Here is a 27,829-nt window from a genome sequence, read left to right on the forward strand (position 1 = left end):
TTAAAACCTATTACAACATGAAGAACACATCTATTCAAATGCTTGGGTAATTTGCCAGATGATCAGAATATTTTTGGAAATATGTTTTCGCTGTTCTTTTACAAACTAGCCAGAATCTCACCATTTCTCACAACCTTGATTACTACAAAAATCATGGTCCACATTTCCATCAACAGCTTCTGGGATTATTTCTATAGTCTTTTCACTGGTCTATTTCTATCCTCACTTCCTAGTCACTATCCTCCTCAGAACACCACATCATCCCAGCTTCACAACAGTAAGGGTAATTTAGATCTAAAGTCACTCCGGGCTTCCCATACCATGATCTAATTCAAGTCCTCGGCCAGGCCTATAAGGCTCCACAATGGGCCCCTTTCTCTGCATCTTTAACCTTGTATCTCATTGGCTACACTCAGCCCACCGGCCTCCTTGCAGTGGCTGCTGGATCTCTGTGGAACATGCATCACTCAGAATCACTAATGAATGATTCATTTCTTGCTACCTTCAAGTCTCTGCTGAAATGTCACCCTGTCAGAGAAACCTGTCTTGACCACCCCATTATAAAAGCCACCACGCTCTCCATATTACTTGTATCCCTGCACCCTGCTTTACATTTCTCAAGCTTGAATTTATCACTGGGGACAGTGCTTTTGGGTTTATCATCTGTCTTCCCCCAACTGAGCTGAAGCTGCTTGAGTAGAGGGAATGGGTCTATTTTATTTACTGCTCTATTCCCAGAATCCAGAGTGGGGTCTTGGATTTAGTGGCTTTCCCATCAATACCTGTTGAACGAAGGGGTGACAGTTATGGACACTGCACCTTATTTTTGACAAAAATTTTATGCCAGCAAAATGGACAATTATTCATCTACTGTGGGAAGAAAAATGTATTTTGTATACTTGGAGATGTACTTTTCAGACTGCTTTTCTATATTACGTAAGTCAATTTTAATAATGTTATGTCATAATTTTACAAATCTTAATTTTAACCTAGTTAAGAAAGAAAATTCTCTAAAAATTAAATAAAATAAATGCAACAAAATAAGTGATATGACTCTTTTTATGAATCTTCCATTAGCTAAGAAGGGAAAAGTTCTGTTCTTACACTTTGGTGAGGGTGTATAATAAGTAAATATTTACAAAAAGTTGATTTATATAACTAAATCATTACTTTCTTCTATAAAAATCATTACTTTCAACGATTAAGCCATTTTGATATAATATAGAGGCTATAGTTAGCACACCACTCCCTTTTCCATTGTGTTAAATTATTTAAACATTCTTTCCAGAATTTAATTGTAATTTAATTTTTTACTGTTGCAAACTTAAACAAAAAGATTAACTTAAAAGTAAGATCTAGAAGTAAACTCTAAACCCACCAAACTTGGTCTTGCCTCTCTCATAATTTTTCTGAGAATACAAATATCTAATTCCCACATTGTTATTTTATAACAATGAGAATTTATATCCTAGTGGAAGAATAAGAGTGCCACACATTTTCCCAGATAAACACTTAGACACCAATCATTTACTGGCAGAGATGGTAAATGTGTATAAATAAAAATATAAATATAAAACATGTGTAAATATAAAATATAGTTGTAATAACTATAAACATACATACATATATAAATTTTAAAAATATATTAATACAATATTGACTCATCTGTACCTAAATTTTAGTTTGTAAATTTACTTAATCTCATACTTAAATTTTATGACCTATTGATGTAAAATATTTTCTATTATTTTTCTTATTATTAAGAGAATACATATTTGCTCCATTTAAATTAACACTTCTAAGTCATTTAAATGTAGTTTTTTTTTAAGAAAAAATAAGTGAGAAGACTTTCATTGACTTGTTACTGACTGAATAGAAAAGAGAAAAACGGGCAAAACAAGAACAAACAATAAAGAAGTAAAGTTAATAAGAATTTGACACATACTTTTTAAAATGTACTTTGAAAATACAACATGAAAGTATAATTTTGCTGAATGAGATTGTGTGGTTAAAGTAATTTCTAGAAAAGGTACAATTTATGTTCAGTAGTGGAAATAAAAAGTGATAAATAATCTATATGAAAATTGTGTTTCTTTTCAGTATTATTTTTATTGCCATATGTATTATTTCTTTGTTAAAATTCAGAGTTCCTGAGCAAATATGGAAACAGCAGCCTAATTAATGGGAATGACTGCAAAAATATTTCTTGTAGGCTAAAATAATCACAATTATTAAATGCATATGATACACTGCAGTTTGGGGGAAATAGAACATACTTTGCAGGAGAGAGGAAAGCAGTACTAAATTAAATGAGTTTCAATAGTTTGCCTGCACTCCGTTATTGAAAATTGCTATAATCTGCTTCACTGTTATGGAAACAATCTACAAACCCCCAACATAATTATGATTTTTCTCTTTCTCACGTTTGCATGCCCCTTCTTCATGCCAACCCACCAAAAGACAGACTATACCCTTGCTAATATTACAAATTGTGTTCTCCCCTTTTGCAATTCTCTTCTGTACAAGTCTATTTAATATTACTAAATGGCTTCCCATCACAGTCCGCCTTTCACTCCCTCCCTCCCTGCCTCTCTTTTTCTCCTTGATCCTTCCTGCCTCTGCCTCTCCCTCTTGCTCCCTCCCCTCTTCCTTCCTCTCTCTCTCATTAATCTTTCTTTTCACTTACCTCCTTAAAACCCCCTCAAGCCCAACATTACCCTTGCTCTTTCTTCCATTCCTCAGTAGTACAACTTACTGACATAGGGATTCTTCCACTAGGATATAAATTCTCAATAACAATGTGGGAATTAGATATTTGTATTCTCAGAAAAATCATGAGAGGGGCAAGACCAAGCTTGGTGGGTTTAGAGTTTACTTCTAGATCTTACTTTTAAGTTAATCTTTTTGTTTAAGTTTGCAACAATAAAAAATTAAATTACAATAAATTCTGAAAGGAATATTTAAATAATTTAGTCAAATTAATAGACCTGATGTTTCAACCAAAACTATGTATCTGTTGAATTGCAAGAATACAAGTGCCTGGGGAAGTGAATACTTCAGAGTTACCTGGTCTATTTTTTATTTAAAATATTGCTAATGGAAGGAAATTAAAATTTCTCTCTTTTTCAACTTTTCATCATTTTGTTCTTTAATTAATAGTGGGTAGTCAACTGTCCAAAAACTTGTCTATGTACCTTTTTCAATTTGATGACTCCTTCTTGTGTATCTTCATCTGTGACGATGTCAAACAAATTTCCCCCATCTCCTGGAACAATATTGTATTCAATTTCTGCATTTTGTCCAAAATCAGGATCCACAGCTCTTATTCTTCCAATGGCAGAGCCAATAGGAGAAGACTCAGGAACTTTCAGATGGAAGATACCTGACAAGAAATGTATAATTCATGTTGACAGTGGAATTAGGAAAGTGTATAGAAAGATTACTAGGCTAGAAAAATATGCTATATAGAAAGCGAATCAAATTTAGAACATAATAGTGCAAAATCAAAAAGGAGTTTGCTGTCAAGTTAAGAATTATGATGAGGAGTAATAACTTTACTTTTAACTTCAATAAGTCCTGCTCTAGAATTTTAATTGGGAATTATAAACAGTAAAGTGTGTGAAATTTATATTGCCGTGAGGAAGTATTTTACGTACCAACACCTTCAAAGTGTACCTACTATCAAAGGGAAGGGCAGGAAAATCCATGTAATTAATTGTTACCAATAGAATAGAATCCAGGATACAAGACAGAGATAAAATAAAGATAGATAGATGATTGATAGATATTTATAGAAAGCTAAGGTTATATTTCCTAATACATTTAGATATTATGTATTTTTCTTATATATATTCCATACATATATAGACAGTATTTACCCAGTAAGTGTAAATCATTAAGCTAAAAACAGCCCGTAAAATGATTATGTTTTTGGTTAACCAAAATTTTAATCCATAATGGGTTTAAGTATATTGTACTATTGACGAATATTCAACTTATGTTTAGTGTTGAGTAGATTTTTACTGGGTATCCTACAAGGTACTTTCAGACGCATCTAAAATCAGGATATAAGGTTCAGTTTGCTCCTGCTTTTTTTTTCACCACCAGGTGGAGCACATATATTACTAAGAATTTGATACTGAGTCAGAAAAACCTAGAAAAATTCCTATCTCTATGAAATACACCAGAATCAGGAAAATTTGTAATATCCCTTAAAAATGAAAATATATACATCACTTTAAAGAGTTTTAGAAATTTTGTATAGCAGAACGTGAAGAAAAAGATATAAGCTATTTTACTGACCTGTCATCAAGATATTATTAAAGGATGAAATGACAGTCTGTTTAAATCAAAATAAGGGAAGGAAGAGTGTGGGTGGAAGCAAAAATGTGAAGGTACAACTAAACTCAAAAACACAAAGTTTAAATTTTGAGATCTGCTTTCCAGTTTTAATTTCTATTAATGTATTTTGGATTGTACTTTCCCATGGTTAAAGCCACCAGGGTAATTAATTTGCTTAGAACTTCAAGTTACATTTATAGAAATTAAATTAGGAAGGCCTTTAATATGTTTCTTGAATGGTAAAGTTCATTCATCAAACCACATTTCAATATTTCAGCTATTGGCTTCAAGAAATATGAGGAAAAATAATCAATCACACCTTGTAGTGATCTTACCAAATACTTGCCTTTTTCTTCCCAATTATTTTATAAGTCTTGTAGTGCTTTCACAGTTTCAAAATGTAGTAATTTCATTAGCCCTGCTAGCAGTTAAACCTTGTCATATACCATTCACATCTCCCCCATAAAAAAAGATATCCACCACTTGCTCATTTCATGTTAAAATCAGCCTTATTTACATTCAATGGACATAAGCTCTTTGAAACATCTGTTTAATCTCAAAAGAGCTAAATATTTACCTAAATTTGTTTAATTTCAGGTAAAAGAGAAAGTACATTTTTACAGCGGTCCAAAACTAGTGTTCAATTAATTTGATAATTAACAGTATACCTGCCTTCAAAGGGGAATATGTCAAATCTTTCTAAAAGAACAAATGTAAAACTTACACACATAAATAAACAAATCAGAACACAGGCAAATTAATAATAATAATCCAAGTGATAATAATGGAGTGTTACATAGACATTACAAAAGAATTTTGGTTAAAGAAGTAGTTTTGATGACTGATCAAGCTAGCAACTTTTCGTAGGTTAGGATTATGTCATTAGATTTTACTCCCTAAACACTTCACACAGTGGCTGTCGTAGACAGATGTTGAAAGTTTGCAGGATTTAAAGTAGGGTTTGGACTTGAGGCAACCAGAGCAAAGAGGAAGACTAAAATCATAGGTTACAATGTATATACATTGTCTACAAGAAAGGTAAAGACAGATATGCAGTGGAATCTGTCTGAGTTCAAATAGCCATGACTTCACAAACTGAACATTTTGCAGCTGACTTTCTAGAGAGTGTACGTGTTTCACAATAGCCATATTAAACCCTCATCCGATTGAAGCACTTCTGAGATACTAGCAAATACGATGATGCATGAATTCTTTTTTTTTTTTTAAGATTTTATTTATGTATTTGACAGAGAGCGGGAGAGGGAGGGAAAGGACAAGCAGGAGGAATAGCAGAGGGAGAGGGAGAAGCAGATTCCCCACTGAGCAGGGAGCCTGATTCCTGTCTGAAACCCAGGACCCCAGGATCATGACCGGAGACGAAGGCAGATGCTTAACCGACTGAGCCACCCAGGCGCCCCAATGATGCCTGAATTCTTTTATAACATGACAAGAAATTATGCAACAGTTATTTACGGTTGTACTAAACTTCTTATACATGTGTTATTTTTCATTTCCTTTTTTCCTTCCTTTCTTAATGCCTATTAAGCAGAAGTATCATTAGTCAGAAACATGTCCACACCCTTTGCCTCTTGTCCTATGATTGTGATAAAGAACCTGAAGAAACACCAAAAGCCTTGAATCTATACTAGAATTAGTCATATTCCAACGTCATGCTACATCAATATGTGTTAAGAAAGGCCTTGAATTTTTTTCCTGATAAAATAGAGTAATGGAAGTCTATGTTGAATAATGTACTATACATCTTCCTCTAACAGGATATCAAATTAGGAAACCTAAGATGAAAAAATTATCAAAGACAGAGCTGACAGACAGAGATTTGGGAGAGATAGGCAGCTGCCATGTGTAGTGGATTTCAAACGTCAAACATGGCCAGCAGCGCAAGGTGGTGGCAGTGGTGAGGGAGGTGGGGGAGGGTTGGATGGAATCTTTAGGAAATGATGGACAGCCGACTGAAAGGGCTTGTAATATTTCTCCTTACTCTATCTGATCCTTTTGACAGGAGCAGATTCAGATTACATATTCATTTTATAAGTTAGCTTTTCATTTGAACAATGAAAAGCCAAATTAAAATAATTAAAAATCAAGGCAAATAATCTAGTCTGGAATCATCATTAAGAGATTACAGTTAGTAAAAGTAAAAAGCTTAGTCAGAATGGAGACCCTCCAACGTGAGAATTTTTAAATCTGAAAGGTAACTGAAGGACATCCGATAATGCAGACTATAAATAAGAGTTCCCCTTTTCAGGATGATATGCTGAGATATGAGTTTTGTGTTTTATAAAAGAACATTTTATGAAGCCAATAGCAATAAATGTGAAAATAGCTATTCCTTGTAGTACGATGTCAATATAAGTTAAATAACAGTTTCTTAAAAAGTGGTCAGCATCCAGCATGCCCATAAATTTTATAATTATCTAATGGCATTGGAAAATGAGATAAATTGAAATAGTAGCATTCTTCAGAAAAGACTGACTCAATCGCATTCACTAACATGTCGCACCAAAATGAAGACACAGACGTGAAACAGTGATTCACCACTTACATCTTCTTTGTGTACTGAGATTTTAGTGTACACAAAACACAAATATACAGAGCACTGAATTTTCTGTTCTTTATATTGCAGACACATTTTAGAAAGGTGAAAGACACATTCATTAAGACAAGCATTTCTAAATAAAATATTGTAGTTAGTAATAAAGTCTACAGAATATGGAACAAGTCAGAGAAACTATGCATTAGTCATGTCATTTTCTTTTAGGTTCTGTCGGTTTATTTCCAGGGACTTGACATTTTATCGTTTCTAGAAACTCGACAGCAATAAAGTTGGGGTCATTCAGATTAATTCAAAACTGAAGTAATCTTCAGCTGTGCCAAAGTTGGAACGCTTTTGATGTACTATGTAATTACAGCGCCGTCAACTTCCACGTGTCCTACTTTTGACGCATATGACACATCTTAACGGCACTACCTGTACAACACAGATTAAGAAATAAAACAGGTGACAAGAAATTGTTCAGAGTCAATAAGAATATATACTTACATACTCATCAAATATACATGCTGTGTTTAAAAGAAAAAAAAATGTTCCCATGGAAAAGGAGAAAATTGCATGCAGTGAACTCAGATGGAATTATAGAGATCAAATTCTAAAATTTCTTACAGATAATGCTCCCTGTTAATCCCAAAGGTAAAAGTATCTATTACTCAGTTATTGGATAAATGGGTCTCCTCTCAGGAAGCATGTTGTTTAAAAATATATACTGTGATTATATTTTGGTTATTAGGGCTCACACTGGGTTTGTGTGTGTGACAGAGGGCATTCACTGATACCAGGAAAAAGGATATACAATATGTTTTCCTTCCCTTTTTTCTTTGAAAACTTTCCAAGTATGATGAAAATACCAAAAGAGATATATTTACCTAACAAAACAATATGTTATAATCTCCTCAGAAATAAAAGTTTTAGGACCTCAAAAATAGATGAAGTGAACGAATTATATAATACTCTAACAACATTCAGTAATAAGAATAGCAAGTAAAAAGAAAATGGAATAATCCATTACAAATTCTCTTTTGAAATACATTTTATTTTATGTTTATTATAATAACTGAAACTACTCAAAACAATATATAAGAAGTCAATGTTCAACTTCACAGAGAACCTACTATTCTATATATGAAAAGTGATGAATTTGGATGTAATGAATGTATAATTTAAAATAATAGAAAAATAAAAATATTGGAAAGTTTAAGTGGAAATTACTTCAAATTGATTAAGAATGTTAAACATTTTTGGGAACATGAAAACATATTATCCGAGACCACATAAATAGATACTGTTTGAAGTATTACCTTTATGTTTAAACTTTAGAAATTAAGGTATATTACCATTAAACTTTTGATTCAATGATTCAATTCATTTAATTATTCAAACTGATCCCACACATGTGTGTATGTGATTTACCATCTAATCACATAAAAATATTTATCAATATTTTATTGTTTTAATTTCTTAAGGAAATATAATAATAGCACACAAAATTATTTTACCTTACCTAAAGAAAATTTAAAAAGGAAAGGGAAGCAAACAACATTTCTGTATGAGTAAAAAGGAGCTTTATATAAATTATTAACCTGTAATAGCCTCCTATTAGTTCTGTCAACTGGGGCAAAATATTTAATCTTTTTTCCTGATCTGTAAAATTGGAATGATGATGATGATGATGATGATGTCACTTATATAATAATTCATGAAACCCCTAAGTAATACCTATTACAATAGTTACTCTTCAAATAGTAATTCTATAGATAATCTCCATAACTGGATTATACTATTTTCCTGTAGGATTGGCAGTAATCAACAGGAAACTGCCTACAGAGGTATGGAGACAAAAGAAAGGGAAGTGCTAAAAAAGTTCTGAAAAGCCATTTTCATTTTAGCTGAAGCACTTTTCCCATATCTTCAAAATTGAAGGATTCAAGAATAAAAATATCTTGGTGGTTGAGGAATGCTTTAAATGCCCTCTATTTCCTCAAAAGCCTGAAGCTGTGAGTATTTTCAATATGTCCAAATTAAAGTAATGGAAATATAATCCACAAGGAAAAACCATCCTGATAACAAAGTTGGATTCAAACTAGATTTTAGTCAAGCATACTAAGCATACCGTGAATGGAATCTCTCAGTAATAACAGAAACATCCAGTCCTGCTCATTCTTAGGATGGGTCTAGGATGAACAAATTTCTAGAAGTGTCCAATATTTGGAAGCAAGAGCTTTACTGTATTGGCCAAATTACTGCCATCTTTTTACAAAGGTTATAATTGCCTGGTCTAGACTTTACTTAACCATATCCATGAAAATGAAATGCCATATACACAATATTCAATATATTGATGGATTTATAAATTCTATAAAATTTTATAAATACTATACAATAATAGCAATATTTCTTTTCTCAGAGATATGAGAAATTTATTCCTCTAAACTTTCTAGTTCTAAGCAGCCATACACAACACAAAATTTTAGGGCTAGACACTGAACTGTCCTTTTTAAATTTCCTTTGGGTAGTAGATTAGTTGGTAAGCCTTCCAATAACTCAGATTATTGATATGTGATTCACTGCAAATTTTTAGTAGCTTGCTCCATGAAATGATAAAGAAAAAACAAAAACAAAATACAAAACAAACTACAGTTATCTCAATGGCATTTATTACCTAGTGAGGTAGGTAGGTATTAATTAAACAATCACACAAATGAAGTAGAATTGCTAATTCACATCAGGAAAGCTAACACAATTCTATGCACTTTTTATGATATTTACGCTGAGAATCTGAGTTAAGTCAACTAGATGAAGTTGGGTCTGTGAGGTCAGCTGGTTGAAAACATTCCAAATAGTAGAAACTATATGACAAAGTCAAAAATTATCATAATCTTCTACCTTCCTATTTTGTTTGTTCAATTACTACCACTTTGACCAATTTATGTAACATAAATATATATTTATATAGAGAGGTAATAAATATCAACTTTAATATCAAATATAAATAACTTTAATGTTAGTTAATATCACTATATTGAACTCTCTACATCCAGTAATTCATTGTCATTTTTCTGTTGCTTTTTTCTTCCTCATCCAACTAAAACACATTTTGTCATTTCAATATCATATTAACCTACGGTCTATATATCTTGCTCATGTTATCACTGCTGTCTGGTAAAACTCAACCCTTGATAATGATAATTACTGTCTTTTTCAAGGAGGGGCCCCTGACTGAGGAAAACCAAAGTGAAACAGCTGGATACTACTACAAATTTTGATTACTAACCTCAAATGTGCTTGCAAGATTGGCTGCAAAGCATACAAATTTGCAAAAATAACTTACTATTTTTTGCTATGACCTCTGTTTTAAACTAATTTATTTTCCACAAATCTCTGCTTTACTTCTTTACTACAGACCTTCCTCAACTTACAATGGGGTTGGTCCCAATAAACCCATCATAAGTGTAAAATATTGTAAGTCAAAAATGCATTTAATACACCTAACTTACTAAACATCATAGTTTAGCCTCGCCTTCCTTATAAACACGCTCAGAACACTTGCATTAGACTACAGTTGAGCCACATCATCTAACAGACGGCCTATTTTATAATAAAGGGCTGACCATCTCATGTAATTTACTGAACACTGTTTTGAAGGTGAAAAACAGAATGGTTGAAAATCTATCAGTTGTTTATCCTCATGATCTCAGGGCTGACTGGGAGGTCTGGCTCACTGCCTCTACTCAGTGTCACAAGAGAATATCATACCACATATAGCTAGCCTGGGAAAGGAGTAAATTTCAAAATTCAAAGTACGGTTTCTACTGAAACGTATCGCTCTTACCACTGTAAAGTAAGTTGAACCGTCATAAGTTGAAGACCATCTCAGCTGGTAACTTTGTCTCATATTTCACAGAAAAAAAAAAAACAAAACAAAACACTTCATATCACATAAGTGATAGCTCAGCTTCCTGAACCTTCAAACACTCCCACATCAGTATTACTGTTAAATTGAGGAAACAAAACATGTAGGGTGTAATAAACACATGTTTCTTTTCTTCAGTGAGGGTAAGCTTTGTCTTTCTTGGATAAAAAAGCTATGGTGAGCCAACATTTCTGCTCACCCTTAAATAATAAGTTTCATGTTTACTTTAATTCCCAAACTTTAGATTTGGAAATTCCCAATATTTCATATTGTTACTTATTACATTATACAAAATTATATCTTATATATACAAATTCTGTATTATACAAAACTATATACATTATACATTATTACATATTACATTATAGAAAATTAAGGCTTCTCCTGTCTGCCTCCCTGCCTCGAAGGCAATCTGGGCCAGTAGCAGATGGGACTTTGCTTTAGGGTATGAATGGTGTGGAGGGCTTCCATCTGTTTCATCATCCACTTGTCAGAAGTGTTTACACCTCATCGCAGGGGGAAGTAAAGCTAGGTTGTTGGGCTGTTCTCACGTGAACGGATAGTTTTTGCTTCTCTGGGACCAACCTCACTGGCTCTAATGGTTCTTTTGGGAGGCCCTTGGGAGCTTCTTCTACTACATATGTATGACAAAGGCATTACCTCTGCTTTGATGTAACATTCCTCTTAGCCTCTGGATCTCCCAACAATCCATTCCACACACTGCTTCTCAGTTCAAGGAAAATCTCTTTGGCAGAACTTAAAATGACTCTGGATTGGTCATTCTGCTTACACATTTCTAAATCCACCTTTTGTTGTCATATAACTACTTTCCCAAACAAAAGCTTTTTCCTCTGCCTCTGCTCTTTCTGAGGACACTTTCACTTTCTTAAGCATAGAGCAAGCCTCAGATGATGGATTTCTCCCATTTTCCAAAAAAATACGGCAGCATATACTGGATTTTACCTTTGGTCCTTGGTGAAGAAGGCTTCCTTCACCTAAGAGGTAAGGGAAGGGTAGCCCCACTCTTTTTCCCTTGTTCCAAAATCCAGCTAAACTCTCAATTTTCTTTTCCTTTTCCAACAAAACTTCTCGAAGACAGTCATTGTTACCTATTTCTATCTAACAATCACTCCATAAGCAGCTTTAAATAGTTTCTGAACTCACCACTCTATTAAAACAGTTTCCCCTGAGATCTCCATGACACCCATGTCACAGAATCCGGTGATAACATCTCAGTAGCATTCAACACTTGGTCATTCCATCTTTTCCAGAAGCACACTGCTCTTCAATATCTATGTCACTCTATCCTAGTTCTAGCTTTCTCCCACCACATAGCTTGCTCTTCTTAGTGTCCTATGTTGGTATTTTAAAGAGAATGTAGATAAATGATCCTCAGATTTGACTGCCTAAGGACATTATATAGAAAGTTAAAAAAAAAAAAAAAAAGCCCAGGAGCCACCTGCAAGATTCCAATTTAATTGTTTTGAGTTTAGACCTGAACCACAGAATTGATTAAACTCCCTCCTGTTCTACTTTGCAATCACAATTAAGAACCTTTGTCTCAAGCTGTCTTTATCTAGGCTTTCCTCATCTAGTTAATTTCATCTATCTTTATGCTAAACATTCTTTATATTTTAATTCTAGCCATATACATATTTTGTGTTTCATTCATCCTTGGGAAAATATTATCTTACTACAAAATTTCACTTGGATATCTCTAAGGTATCTCAGCTTTGACATATTCAAAACTGAATTCATAGACTTCCCATGACTCTAGAAGAGCTGCCCTAATGGTGTATGTCTCAACAAATAATATTACTACTGCTCTAGTTCCACAAACTGGAATCCCCCTCTTGATAGCAAATCCATTAATATTGTTGACTTTTTTTGCCTCCTAAAATCATTTAAATCTAACCATATCTTGCCATTTTTCACCACTGTCATCAGTACCACCATCACAGATTAAATAACTCACACAGTTTGTATCACTACAGTTGTCTGCTAACTGGATTTCCTATGTCTACTCTGTGTGTCCTCCCCAACTAGCACTCCATTTTCTGTGCTGCACCGCATGGACAGACAGAATCATTCTTATCACTTTCAGGTAGAAACTGCATTTCTTCTATCATTGAGGACACTGGTGCAAGGACATATATGAACTTTTGGAAAATCTAGGAGTGTCAATATGAAGGAAAGAAAGAACTTAAATAGAGACTACTCTTTAAGTAGAATAGACACATCATCATCATCATCATCACTATCATTATAGCAATTATTTGTATAGGGATTTCTAGTCCCAGGTACTTTTCTAAGCACTCTCCCCTTATTAACTCATTTTATCTTCACATTGAGAGTATGAGATAGATACTATTATTATGATTCCTAGTCAGTAATGTTCCAGTAAATGTTTAACAACCAGATCAGAGTAGAGAGAGAGAACAGATAGGGGTAAGCCCAGATTTTTAGGGTTTCTCAGTCTGGGGGGTGAAAGAACGGCTAGCATGCTTGATTTCAAGCCAATGTGAAATCACTGAACAGAGTTGGGAGATGTGCACCGTTGGCTCTGAGGATCAATACAGTCAGCTCCAGCACACCACTCTACCAGTCTACAAATGAAGAAATTGCGGTGCATACAACCAGTCACTCGTAGGCGGTGAGAGGAACCAATGAAGTGGCACCTCTGCTCTAAAGTCCCTCATTTGGTCTGCCTGTTCCAGTTCACCTGGTTTCACTGTCTCAATGTTATTCAAATGGAGACAATATCGGGTTAACAAATAAGCTCTTTTTTTTTTTTTAAGATTTTATTTATTTATTTATTTATTTATTTATTTATTTATTTGAGAGGGAGAGCATACAAAAGTGGGGAGGAGGGTGGAGAGAGAGAAGGAGAAGCAGACTCCCTACCAAGCAGGGAGCCGGATGCAAGGCAAGATCCAGGACCCGGAAGTGGGGCTCACTCCATCCCAGGACCCAGGGATCATGACCTGAGCTGAGCCACCCAGGCGCCCCAACAAATAAGCTCTTTTATAATGCAAATAATTCAAATTATTCTCAATTTCAGCTACACTGATAAATGCAAATCCCAATTAAGGGTCAACTGGGGTTGGATAGGCTTGGGGAAAGTTTCCTTTTTCAATGCTTAGAGAATAAAATCAATGAAGATATAGAGAAAAGCGCGTTGTGGCTCTAAAATTAAAATTACTTCTGCTTCTGCACCCAAGAAAGGAAGGGACATTTATTACATTTCTTTCTGTCCTTCCAATAATACCTTCCTTATTACATAGCTTCCAGCTTTCAAGTATAAAATTTTTCAAGTACAAATGATTATCTTTAATACTATAGTTCTGCTACTTTGCAGATCTAATAAACACATATCTGTATTTCCCTGAAAAACTAATTACTTTTTATAACATGATTTTTTTCAAGGGATTGCATTGGAAATGCCTAAAATACTAATTCCAAATGAAATATGAAACATAATCCACTTGTATTACTCAATGATTGCCAGAATCAAAAGTGTTTCTGATCCTCAAAAATAAGCATTTTTCATATATGTGATCTATATAACCATTACCCCCTTACATAACAGAAACCATGATGGAGATCTTGGTAAGTGTTCACAACATTTCAAGTCCGTCAGTAACATTCCAGTGTTCATTCATTTTATGGAGTACATTTAATATTCCCTTAAAACTGCCATTAAATATGTAAACCTTCCTTTTGTCTTTTTCCATGTAATTTCTGATCCATCTAACAAAATATGGTACATAAATAATTCTCAGTGATACTGGCCACTAGTTTCACAAAAATATGCAGCACTGGAATTTTTATTACAAATTATAAATAAACTTGACACCTTATAAAAACTAAGTTCCTGAAAAATGCTTGAAATTTAAATTCAGTTGGGAATATTTATTTACCTAAATGCTTAATTTCTCACAGATTTTTTTTTTTGAAACATTATGAAGGTAGTCTGGAAAAGTGAAATTTGATAATAGTTTCTTCCTATATAACATTTTGGTTTCTTTTAGCCAAAACAAAGTCTTTCAATAGCATCCAATTCAGTGACCTGTAAATATTATTTCTGAATATTCTTCGTATATTCATACATTATACATGTAGACAACTGTTTAAATTTTCTGTCATTACATGTAATTTATTATTTGAATACTTCGCATGTCTTCATTATTTCACTGCTTATGCCTAAATTGTCTCACTGGCTTGCTACCCCTCTTCTTTCTGTGTATAAATTCTATTCCTCATTCTTTCAAGGGCAGCTTAAAGCCATTTTTGATGAAAAATGTTCTTGTCTTTGCACTTCCATTTTTTTTCACAATTCTATGCATATAATCTTTTAAATAATACATTATGGTTTTGCATCATCTAACTATTTTGGTACACATTTTCTCTCCACCAACTCTTGTAACAGGTTTCAGAAAACAATGTGGGTATTATTTCCTTCAAAATCCTCTCAGATCTACTCTGTAATGACTTGAATGCCCATCTTATACATTTATGTGTGACTGTGTGCATGTCTATCATTTATTTTATTTCAAGTAGTATAATTGTCCATTAACTTAATCTCCCCATTATATACAGAGCTGCTTGAGGGAAGACATTAAATTTTTAAATCTTTTTTATACAGACAAAAAAACCCCGATATAGCCTTTTTTGCATATACACTTCAATAAAACTAGCAATCAATGAAACGTTATTCATTGAATGCTATAATTTATTCTGTCTGATATCTGTTAATAAACTAGATTTCTTACGTACAAAATGTATTGTGTCCACACTTATTGCTTATATTCTGTTTAACTCTCATAAAGAAATACTGAAGTTTAGTTTCCTGCCTAAATAAATGCGAAGACCAATAATAAGGCAAACATGAAATAGAGAAATTTAAACCATGTGAAATATATGTCAAATTTAGGATGTTTCACATTGAGGATTAAAAATAATCACCTCGGTCAGAAATCTGTGTTATTAAAGGTCTGAGGTGATTGTATTTAAGTTTCTCCTTATATCTTTATTTGTTCTCATTCCTGAATTTTCTTTGAATCAAAATTTAAATAGTTATTTCTTCTCGAATATTACTAATTTTATCCATATACCTCAGACCTCATTAATTACTTCTGTTTATGCCTCTTAAAAACGTTTCCCTGAGGAGCGCCTGGGTGGCTCAGTTGGGCTCCCTGCTCAGCAGGGAGTCGGCTCCTCCCTCTCCCTGTGTGTGCGTTTTCTCTCTCTCTCTCTCTCTAATAAATAAATAATAAATAAATAAATCTTTAAAAAAAATGCTTCTCTGACTTCACTTTGGGTGTCCCTATATTTCAACCATTTCCTGTTCATCTCCACTCAATTTCAGCGTATTAACAGAGAAACCATTTTCCTACCTAAATCATGTCTTCACATGCTCTTTAACTTATTTGTCCTCTGAATCCAATAAGGCACAAAGTCTTCTCCATCTTGCTATAGAAACCTCTCTCGGTTCTGGCTCTACTTATCTATTCCAAACAACGGCCCTGGGTTTGCTCCACATCTAGTCTCAACTTCAGTTTTCACCAGGTTATCCAAGTTATTTTTCTAACATGTTGATATTTGCTTTGCCCTTCGACTGAAAAGCACACACATACATACATAAATACAGGTTTGCATTTCAGCGCTGTGTAGTCTCAAACTCCTCTCCTTCCAATCTGTTAAGTTCTTATGTTACATTTCTTCTCAAATGCTATGTTCTTCATAAATATTTTCCCAATAATTCCCGTTAGATTTATTTACTGTATTCTAGTGATGCCAATAATCAGTCTGATCATGTTCTTATTTGGGATTTTCATTGTGGTTTTATTTATACATCAAGATCTTTGTCTTACGGAGTTCATTGTTGGTTGAAAAAAAGTAAAGATACCTTATTCAATTCTTTACTTATTTGAGAGAGAGCACAAGCAGGGGGAGCAGCAGGCAGAGGGAGAGGGAGAAGTAGGCTCCCCACTGAGCAGGGAGCCCCACGTGGGGCTGGATCCCACGACCCTGGGCTCATGACATGAGCTGAAGGCAGATGCTTAACCAACTGAGCCACCCAGGTGCCCTAAGATACCTTATTCAATTCTTATCCCTTAAAAATCAAGATCAAGTACATACATATGTGTGTATATAGATATATGATTATATAAAAGTTGCAAGAATTTTATTTTGGCTATTAGTGTGATTTTCATAGACTGTAAAAATTACAAACTTAAGCTTTTTTAAAAAACTGGGGAAATGATATTAACAATCAGAGCATGTATACTTTATTCTGAGTAAAAAATTTTAAGATCGCATTATCATTATAATGCACATACATCATGAATACCTTTACTGTAAAATCATTTAGGAACAGGTCAGTGGATATAAGCCTAGATGAGAAACAAACTAGCCTATAAAGGCAGCCTATGGTCCTCCTAATATTTTAATAGCATAAGACTAAGACTACACATTAAAAAGAATTTCTTTTTTACTTGTCCATAAAAGACAGTTGTAATAATTTGTTAAGTATTAAGCAACTAGAGACTTCATAAATTAGTTTAATCCTGCAACTGTGTTTTATCCTGGCTAGAGTAAAATGAAATCAGAATACTGCATTTAAATCAAAATAGTCTATTGAAAATATCCATGGGTAAAGATAATACTACTTTGGTGATAGAATTATTTTACAGTCACTTCTTAAATATTTCTATGGAGTTAGACATTCTGAAATTGATTTTTTTCATGTGTATAAAAGGTATACAATCAGTCTTAAGATTTTTCTTTTCTGGTGGTAAATTCAACTACAAATGTAGACATGAGCTATTTCTTGAGCTATTTCTCTCTTCAATCCATATTTGACCATGTATTAATTGGAAATTCTGATAAAGGGGAAGCAAAAGACACAAAGAAATGATATAAAAAGGGCCTATGACATAGTCTAGTTGGAGAGATAGATACAAAAGAGAAATGGGGATAAGGTTGAAAAGAGGGAGGAAAAAAAAGGTGGGAGGGAGGAGAGGAGAAAAAAAAATTACTGTTGGATACTTCAATTGTATTATTTTACTTAATCCTCCCAGAAGTGCTGTATATTATTATTAAGATGGCTATTTAATTTACTAGCCAAACAAAGCCTCTTTTGAGAGTAAAAGTAATCACTATTTGTAATTAATTTGGGACCGCAAGTGAAAACCGAAACTGTCTGGAGCAAACCAGGATAAGCAGTCCCCCTATTTATTATCTTAGTTTTAACATTGTAAAAACATGAGACAGTGAGAGTTGATTTAGCTTATTCAGGCCTCAGTGAGTTAATGGTAAAGCTGAGCTTTCCATCAGTACCTACGATAGGGTGAAATGGTGAAAGCTGAGCTTTCCATCAAAGCCTAGGATAGAGTGTCTCTGTTCTACAAATCTTACGAACATAAAAACACTCACAGTCTTGGAGAGGATGTCTTTTCAGTTTGGATTAGCGGAGAAGTAGATTGAATGCCCCATGTTCACATTCACGGCTCCCACTCTTACCTAATGGTGCCACTGGAGGAAGCAGTAATCTCCATCTTCATAAATGTGCATATTTTAAAAATCACAGCTCTTAATATGTTACCCAGTTCTGTTCTGCTCCATCACACATGTACCTACAAAGTATCTGGCTCCAGCTCTTATTATCTCTTTTTCTTTCACTTTCCTCTTCTAAAAGACCATGGTCTTTAGATACTGTATTATTGTTAATAACATTGGTGAGATTAAGCACAATATCTTTAATATCATTTCAGTTTTAAACTTTATTTAATATGATTCACAAAATAATTTAAAACTAAAAGTCAGATTTCTTAAAGACCTATAGATGTTGTAGCTCATAAGCTTAGTTCTTTTGCAAATCAGGCAATGGGGCCATGGAACAACCAGGCTGCAATTTTGTGCCCTTTGCCACATGGGGAATAGGACCAAGTAAGTCACCAAAAGCTTTCAGCATCACTTAAGGAAAGATTCATACTTTCATTAATAAAGCATAATGTGGTATTCATGTGACAATAATAGCAATGATTTTAAAATTGTGGTAATTGTTTCTTATTTGCTTACATCTGCCTACATGGATTGTAGTGAAACTATTCCCTTCTCGTAGGAGACTCTGGAGCTCACATTCACTGAGCTTGCATTCAAATTGGATTCAGCTCCACGTGAGCCTCAAAGCGTCGGTATCTACTTCTGTAAGTTCCTTGGAAGACTTCTAAACAAGACATAAGTATATGAGTGTTTAATTATAAAAGACAAAACAAAACAAAAACAAAGCTTTTCAAAATAGTTTTAAAATGAATATATTTTAATATTCAGATTTCACCCAAATCTATCTGTAGGAATGGAATTTTGCATGGACCAAAACAGCTCTCATGAGATATGAAATAATTAAGTCATTAGCTCTATTTAATGAATAATGAAATGTTTTCTCAACACTTGCTGCTTCATCACAGTTAACCAGTGATTTTCAAATTATGCTTTGCAGCCTATCTACATCAGAATCTACCAGATTACTTATTTGAAATTCAGATTTCTGAGTCCAAGCTGTGTCACTAGAAACAGAGCTTCCATCACTGGGACGTAAGATCCCAAGGGATTCTTCAGGCAAATGTGATTTGAGAACTACTGGGAGCACTATGGTGAATATGACTCCAGTCCTCATTTGCATGCCTCATCTTCAGGAAATAGTTATCTCTTGCTCATTTTTATCAAAGCAGACAAATGACCCATTTGGGAATTAAAGTAGAAGTGTTTATTCTACTTAGTAAAAATGCTAGTTTTATTATGTCTTGGCTTGTTTTTCAAAAATAGAAATAGAGTCATCAGATGTGATGACTCTTCCTATCACTCATGCCTACAATCTTTACAAGACCCAGGTAATATAAGCTCTTTTGCAATATTTCCAAACTCTTAGATTTACAATTTTTTTCTTTATGCTTTTTAAACATGTTCTAAAGTTGACATTAAATCAGCACCAGTAGTAAATTTGAGAAATATAAACAAACATGAATTTATATTGACTCATTAATATATTTTACTCTCTTATATTACTACTTAAAACCTTTACCCATTGGGGCGCCTGGGTGGCTCAATTGGTTGTGTCTGCCTTCGGTTCAGGCCCTGATCCCAGGGTCCTGGGATCAAGCCCTGCGTTGAGCTCCCTGCTCAGTGGGGAGTCTGCTTCTCCGTCTCCCTCTGCCCCTCCTTGCTCATGCTCCCTCTCTTTCTCTCTTTGGTCTCTCAAATAAATAAATAAAATCTTAAACACACACACACAAACCTTCACCTGTTTTTACTTAAGCCTCAACAAAACTTCTACTAAATACTATATTCTTATAGTGTTACCCTGCAGATCAAACCTACACACACCACCCTCCCAACCTCAAATATTTGAATGAGGCTGAAAAAGTTATCCTCATCAAAGTGGTGGATTTCACTTAAGACCCATTCTTTTAGTCCTGTCTTCTAGTATTTTTTTCAGAGTACTTGTCAGCATTTTCTCTTTTCCATTCCTGCCCCTGAGATAACAGATTGCAGATAGTGCTAAAAGCAGAAATCTGGCCTTTGCTTCACCCTCAGAGACATGATTTAAGAACACGCTGGGGTGTTACCAGTTATTAGCACTTGACCGGCAGGTAGGAAGCAGACCAGTAGCAGAGTCTCCAAGGAAGGTGGGATACGAGAGTTCTACACAATTCCCGTCCTGACAGTAACAGACGGAGATTGTGAAAAAGACTGAAGTGACGCTGACCATGTTTCCATGTTCACACACATATTGGGCAGGAGAGTGCCTTTTCTGCACTCCAAGGCCAGGACATATTTTCTCCATGGTGTTATTTAATGATTCTGAGACTATATATATAATGTATATAATATTATATATATATAATATATGTTTATAGAGCTGTATATATAATATATATAATAATTATATATAATTATATTATATATTATATTATATAATTATATATAATATATACTATATATAATAATTATATATAATAATATATATAGTATATATACTATATACTATATATATAGCTCTATAAACATTTACATCTACAAATTATACACAAAGTCACAAACTTACATACCGTTTACATGTATACCCTCAGATTATATATAATTTGTATAAATAAACTTAAATCACAGAACTGGTTTATCTCAGTCATCCCCATGACAATCCCCCTGGTCACCTGGAAGATGTAAGGGTACATTTTCTAAGGCTGGATCTGAGTTAACTGTCAAAATTCAATTAGCTTCTTTATTCATAAAGACTTATTCCATTTTTTACCATGAAATTTTCAGTCTAAAAGCTTACAGTTTTCCAATTAAGGATGCTAACTGGTAAAGAGAAACAGACTTTGTGCCCCCATCTGGTTATAATAGGGCTCATGTTCATTCTGATGAAAATCTTTATAGATTATATATTGTAATAAATATTGCTTTAAAAATGAACAACTCTATATTATACATTTTAAAATAATTTTAAAAAGCCAATCTTAACCTGGATGCCAAAAAAGTAATGACTGGATGAAAAAATGAAATTTATATTTTAATTAAACACATCAGTATTTTACACTAAATAAATATATAGTTATCAGCATTTATTTATTTAGTAATTCAATAATTAACCTGGGCATTCTGTAGTCTTTCTCTGTCATGAATGTATAATAGAAAAAATAATATATAGACGCATATGCTTATTTTTTATGCATAGATCTGTAGTCTTTGGTAGTTTGTGTAAACAAGAACAAACATTGCTCATTATGCTATAGACATTCTGGCTGATGCATTTAATGCTTTAATTTTACTTATGTTTATGTTCATTTCAAGGCAATAACAACTTTTCCTGGGGTAAAGTCTAATGTTTACAAATGTCTTATTCATTAAATTAACAAACTATATAATATGGATACAACTATACGTTTTAATGTAATTATTGTACAAATAATGTATTATTGACTTTTAACTGAATCAAAATCCTTATAGCTAGCAACAATCAATATAAACATGCTTGGTAGGTATTTTATTAAAACAGAATTACTTTAAAATATTGTTTTATTTACTTCTAAGAAATTTTCTTAGAACAAGTATTAATGTCCTGTTCTCAGTGCTTGAACTTATTTACCTTACAAACAGTTCTCTTACTCTCTTATATTGAAAAAGAAAAAAAGAAGTAAACTCTCCTTTACATTTCCTATAAATGAAGTATCTCTTTTCATCCAATGTATACTGTGCTTCCCTTCATTTAAGTTGTTCTCATATTCATTACAAAATTATTACACAGAAGAAAGAGACCAAGTGGGTGGAGCATAGATATTTTGCCTAATGTGAATTAACCACATCACTTAATTGATTTGATCTCATAATGCATTATTTAGATCAGCTTGTTAGATGGTTTTATCATTTAAAATTCAAGTAATGGAAACCATCAGCATTTTTCCGTAGATTATTTTAACAGATGGAGATCCTCTGCAGATATCCTTGATTATGGTAGATGATAGTTTTATAACTATATGGAAAAGATTTTGCAAAGAAAATATGTTGTCTTTACATGACTACAGGTACAACTCTTTTAACATCTCAGGTGTTATTTCTATTTCTCTATTTGTTTGGAGACAGTTTTCTGGGTTATCTCTAGGACATTTTAGGCTAAACACAGGCATCAGAAGCAAATTGCCTGTCAAGAGGGAGAGTGACAGAGACCTGAAGTCACTACATAAGATTAAGACTTTGTTCTCTTACTCAGTGGCTGCATGATCTTGGACAAAATTTTTAACTTCCAAAAACTTTACTTCTATCATTAACTTTTCTTAATAATATGCTTTACTACTTTATTTCTAAAATTGATAAAATACTATACAGTCATTATAAAAGTAAGAGGGGAATATATATGCAAATCACTTAGCATAGTACATGACACATAGTAATTTACTAGTCAATATCATTGTCACCATCATCATATCATATTGGCAGGAAGTTCTGATGTCTCAGGAACCAACTATTTTGCAACAATAAAACAGTAAATTGTTTACACATGCATCATACGAATGCATGTGTCATTCAATTTCCTTTTTTTATCTCTAACGGATTTAGAGAAGGAAATGGATGGAAATGGGTACTTAACAGTGTCACATATGCGTATGTACACACACAAAGCCCAAACAAATTATGATTAGTAGATTTTAAGAAATTATCTTGTGCATTTTTAAGCAATGAGAAATTGGAGCTCATGATATTCATCTGGAGGAAATTTTCTGTTTTTATATTGTCTTCAGTATAATCGCTTAATAGGGGCGTCTGGGTGGCTCAGTTGTTGAGCGTCTGCCTTTGGCTCAGGTCATGATCCCATGGTCCTAGGATCTCCTGGGATTGAGCCCCAAATCAGGGTCCCTGCTCAGTGGGAAGCCTGCTTCTCCCTCTCCCACTCCCCCTGCTGGTGTTTCCTCTCTCGCTGTGTCTCTCTCTGTCCAATAAATAAAAAAAATCTTTTAAAAAAAAGAAAAAAAAGAATAACCGCTTAACAGACACGAACAGATACAGCTAGTTGTATGGATTCTCTTGTAAGTTATTTATGTATAGAATATGTACATATATATATTTTACTTTTACATTGAAAAGACTATCATTTCAGTTTGTAATGTTATGTCACGTTTGCAGTTTAATTGCTTCACGTGAGAAATATTCTTGCAAAAAGAGCATTGACTTCTAAAGAAATGGCTTTTCTGTGTATAAATGTATTCTGTCTTTTCCACTGAAGGATGTAATTCAAAATGACAATACAGTAAAAAGGGCTTGACACAATGGCATGTAAAATTGCAAGGGGATTAATTTCTTATTCATGTGAAAACCCTCTCCTTTCTCATAATTCAAAAATCTCTCTCACCTGTTATACTTTCAGACTATAGTTCAAAAACGTGTGTAATACAAGTAAAAAATAATTTGATCATGGTGAGCTGCTCAGTATATTTCCATTGCCCTCTCATTTCTCCGTTTATGAATGGTGACAATTCAACATATGTCATGTGACTTTTTTTTGCAGGTGTTCTAAAAAGTATGGTTTTAGAGTGGCAGATAAAAGAAAAGGATAACTTTTCATTTTAATGTTATGTTAAACTAGAAGGAATTTGAAATTCAGCACAAAAAAAATTTGTTACTTCAGTTTGCTATTTAAAGCAAGTTATTTAACCTTTCTAAGCCTCAGTTTTCTTAACAGTAAAATGCAAAAACTAAAGAATTCAGAGTGTCGTGGTGAATAGGGAATACAATAATGAGAGAGTTGCTGACATTACATGTAAATGTTCCACAAGTTCCAATGAGCTTATCCCCCACATTCCTTCCTAGTGGTTCTCATTTAGTTACCCTCAAACCTACATACTCAACCTTGAATAAATCCCAAACAAGACTATTGCTTTATCCAGATTCTCTTTTCACTAGGTAAGATCTAGAAGTGATCTTCCTATCTCAACAGGACCTGAGCATACCATCAGGTCTTCTTAAGTATAATCTCGCTTCTTTCTCATGGAGATATTTTCATTTCCCTGTACCCCAGACTACTTGTCTGGATTTCCGCCCAATTTTTACCAACCATATTCATCTATACCAGCAGGAACTGTATCCTTCCACTGGCTGGGTTTTATATGTCTTATCTGAAAAACCTCACTATCATCCTTGTGAATAAGAATATGGACACTATATATATTTCCCATACGCTGGACTAACATATTTTATATGCACAAAATGCAGAACAGGACCCTTGCTCCCAGTGACACCTTTTATATAAAAGTAGAGTAGTTTCCCAAACTATTCCCCTTGCTTGGCTATTACAGCTTGTCATATGTAAGAAGTAAAAAATAAAGAAATAAAAGAAATAAAAATAAAAATAATCAATATTTTTTGACTTGGGAACATATTCTTTCTTAATGTCAAATGTTAGAGAATCAAATGCACTATTTCTTTCTTCTCTTAATATTTACTTATCTTTTATCTGTTTCCCTTAATAGCAAAGCAAGGAAAAGTGTTGCCATAAAACTCTCTGTATTATTAATTATAGCATATTTATACTAACCATTTGTCACATATATTTCATTTGCTAAAGTATGATGACTTCTAATTGCTACTCATAACATTTGGCCATTAGACCTTCTGATCACTAAGTAAAATATTTCCATGAGAAAATATATATTGATGATTTTAAGAGAAAATGATAAAGGAGTAAAATATGAAAAACCATAGAGCTAAAGGAATAAAATATCCATTTAGTTAACTATTCTCAGTGTTTTATACTTTAGTAGATGAACTCAAAGTCTCCTACTGAGACCGAAAGAGGAAAATCTTTTTGTTTTGGTTCTCTAAACTGTTCACACAAGTGAGTATCTGGAGATTTAATCAAGTTCCTTGTGTAACCAGTGTTAGAGACTTTCAGTTTCTGTATTCTAAGTCCTAGGAACACTGAGCTAATCCTTGAAAATGTACCAGAAATCGAACAGGTACTGATTGGTGTTAAATGTAATACTGCAAAAGAAAACTAGATGTAACACAAGTGAGAAGTATTCATTTTCAGTAAGAAGCACAGACTTACAGAGAAAATACAGGTGTGAACCTTTCTATTATCATAGAAACTGTAACAATTTTCACCTATTGCAAAACTAAAATAAAATAAGACTAAAGTAATGTAAATAGCATTACTGTATTATCATCTGATACTTACATGGAAGTAAATGTAAGTGATTCAACACATACAATAGCTAAAGAAAAGGCAGATAATTCTTATGCTAACTGCATGACAGAGCAAATAATATGGTGTCATATGTGTCATAAATATGAGTCTTAAATTACAATGGAATTTTCATATTTATATTACTTTTTCAAATAAAAATTAGAGCAAGATTCCGACCTATTGTGAATATTTTATCTGAATAGGAATCAATAACATAAGACTCATTGTTCAATTACTAACTTGTAATATTTTATATTAAAGTCATACTGAGCATGATTCTAATGGAAAATGAAACTCTTAAGTCATTTAATTTTTATCTATTGGCTTCTGCTTCCTAAAGACCAAAAGTGTTTGAAAAATTATTACAATTTTTGTAACATTCAATGAAATGTAAGATTTTTTTTTAAGCTATGCTAATTTAAACTCAACAAGAGAGAACATACTTTTGGGGAATCGAGGTGGATTGTCATTGACATCCGTGAGGGTGATGTTGACAATTGTTGTTCCGGCTAACCCTCCTAATTGTCCGCCCATATCCTTGGCTTGGATGAGGACTTGGTATTGTTCTTTGACTTCCCTGTCCATGTTTGGCAAAGCTGTTCTAATAACACCTGAAGGGAAAAAAGAATAATAAAAGATAAATATTACAAACATTGTGTTTTCTGAGATCAGATAGTCTGCAACAATAAAATGATTCTATCTAGATTCACTAGCAAAGACATGTTAACAAAATTATGTATCTTTCAAAAAGCGAAACACTCAAAATGTCCAATGGTTAGGATACAATTAAACATATTATGGGAACGGCCATATAATGAAATGCTGTGCAGCATTGTGGAATATGGTAAAAAAAACAGTGTATCAGCTCTAAAAGACCTTCACCATTCATTAAGTCAACCAGGTCAGACGTGATTTATACAGAATGATTCTAGCTTTAAAAGGGAATGAAATTGTTAAACAATATAGATTAAATATACATTAAAAAATTAAGTGGTTACACTGACTGTGAGGTTTCTGAAGAATGCTATTTTCTTCTCTATTCTTTCTTTTTCTAAAATACATTTATTACTTTACTTTTTAAACACATAAAATATCTCCTCCATGTATTATATTGCATCTCTCAGGATTCCTCTTAATTATTTTAGCCACACATCTTACATTTAGATCTCATTAAGCTTTGCCACTGCAGGGACCTTGTTTCTCCTGTCACCAAGTTACTCCAGCATCTAGGGCAGTGTCTGCCATTTAGAAAAAACTCAGTAAAAATGTGTCAACCAACTGACTGGTTGAATGACTGGCTGAATGAATGAATGAAAGAGTATATAAATAATTAAGTTTATAATCATGAATCATGTAGTATATACACATACTGAAATATCCTACTCATTTTCTGCTCTTGTGACCAAGTATAGAACTAATTTATATTTATATTTATTCATAGTGAAATAACTAAGACCTTCTGGATTTGTTGCAAGTAAAATTATGAATAAATTTTCTACCAAATTCCAACCTATAGCCAGTGGTCTTAGGGAGAGATTGCAGAGCATTTGTCTTAAACCCATGTATCTTTGATAGTGTTGTTTCTTAAATAAAGTAGCCTATATGAATAACAAATATAATATCGAGCACCAACACCAAGTATAGCATCCAAATCAGAAACTGAATATACATCCCCATTTTATCTGTTCTCTCCACTATTGACTTACCAAATGCTGTTCTGTTGCTAATTTAGATTTGACTACAATCTACGATTTCTTCTGACCCTCGGCAGGAAATGGTTGCAAAAAAGACAAGCTCCACTTTCTTGCTACTGCTGTTTATTCATGCATTGGTACTGAAACTCTGTTATTTCAATCTGTTTTTCCTCTCTTCAGCTCAGATCCTTGATTTTCATTTTCAAGTCTCTTAACTAAGATTCTTCAACTCTGCCATCTCAGTGGCTTGGTCCCATGGCTTAAGTTACATGACTTCTGCTTGCCTTAGAATGTCTATATTTTCTAGATAAATGCCTGGGTTTAATTCATATGCATGTTCTATTGTCCTGTTGCTGACCAGATGATAAACATAAATTTTATACTTTATATATTGTATATACATACATTAAGATGCTATGAAAAGAGAACACGCAGGCATTATCAGACTTATTTAAGACTAGTTTTGGTTATTTCTGTTTTTTTTTTTTCCTGGTAAATTGTTACAATTATCATAAAGACATCAAACTTCCCTGCCTTCCTGTTCCATCCTGTGTCTGATAGGCGACCTA

At 33.4% G+C, this 27,829-nt stretch overlaps 1 protein-coding gene across 2 annotated transcripts in view; it reads right to left on the reverse strand.

The window, feature by feature from the left end:
* The window catches only part of CDH12 (cadherin 12), a 258,791-nt gene that overhangs the window by 52,628 nt on the left and 178,334 nt on the right, over nt 1–27,829 (reverse strand). For both annotated transcript variants that reach the window (XM_026506726.3, XM_026506725.3), the window contains 2 exons: nt 26,010–26,177; nt 3,195–3,382 (listed from right to left, as the gene is read on the reverse strand). In XM_026506726.3, coding sequence (XP_026362511.2) covers nt 3,195–3,382; nt 26,010–26,177 — 356 coding nt within the window. The remainder of the gene's footprint in view (nt 1–3,194; nt 3,383–26,009; nt 26,178–27,829) is intronic.

This window comes from Ursus arctos, unplaced genomic scaffold (assembly GCF_023065955.2).
Source record: "Ursus arctos isolate Adak ecotype North America unplaced genomic scaffold, UrsArc2.0 scaffold_15, whole genome shotgun sequence".
Taxonomy (NCBI): Eukaryota; Metazoa; Chordata; class Mammalia; order Carnivora; family Ursidae; genus Ursus; species Ursus arctos.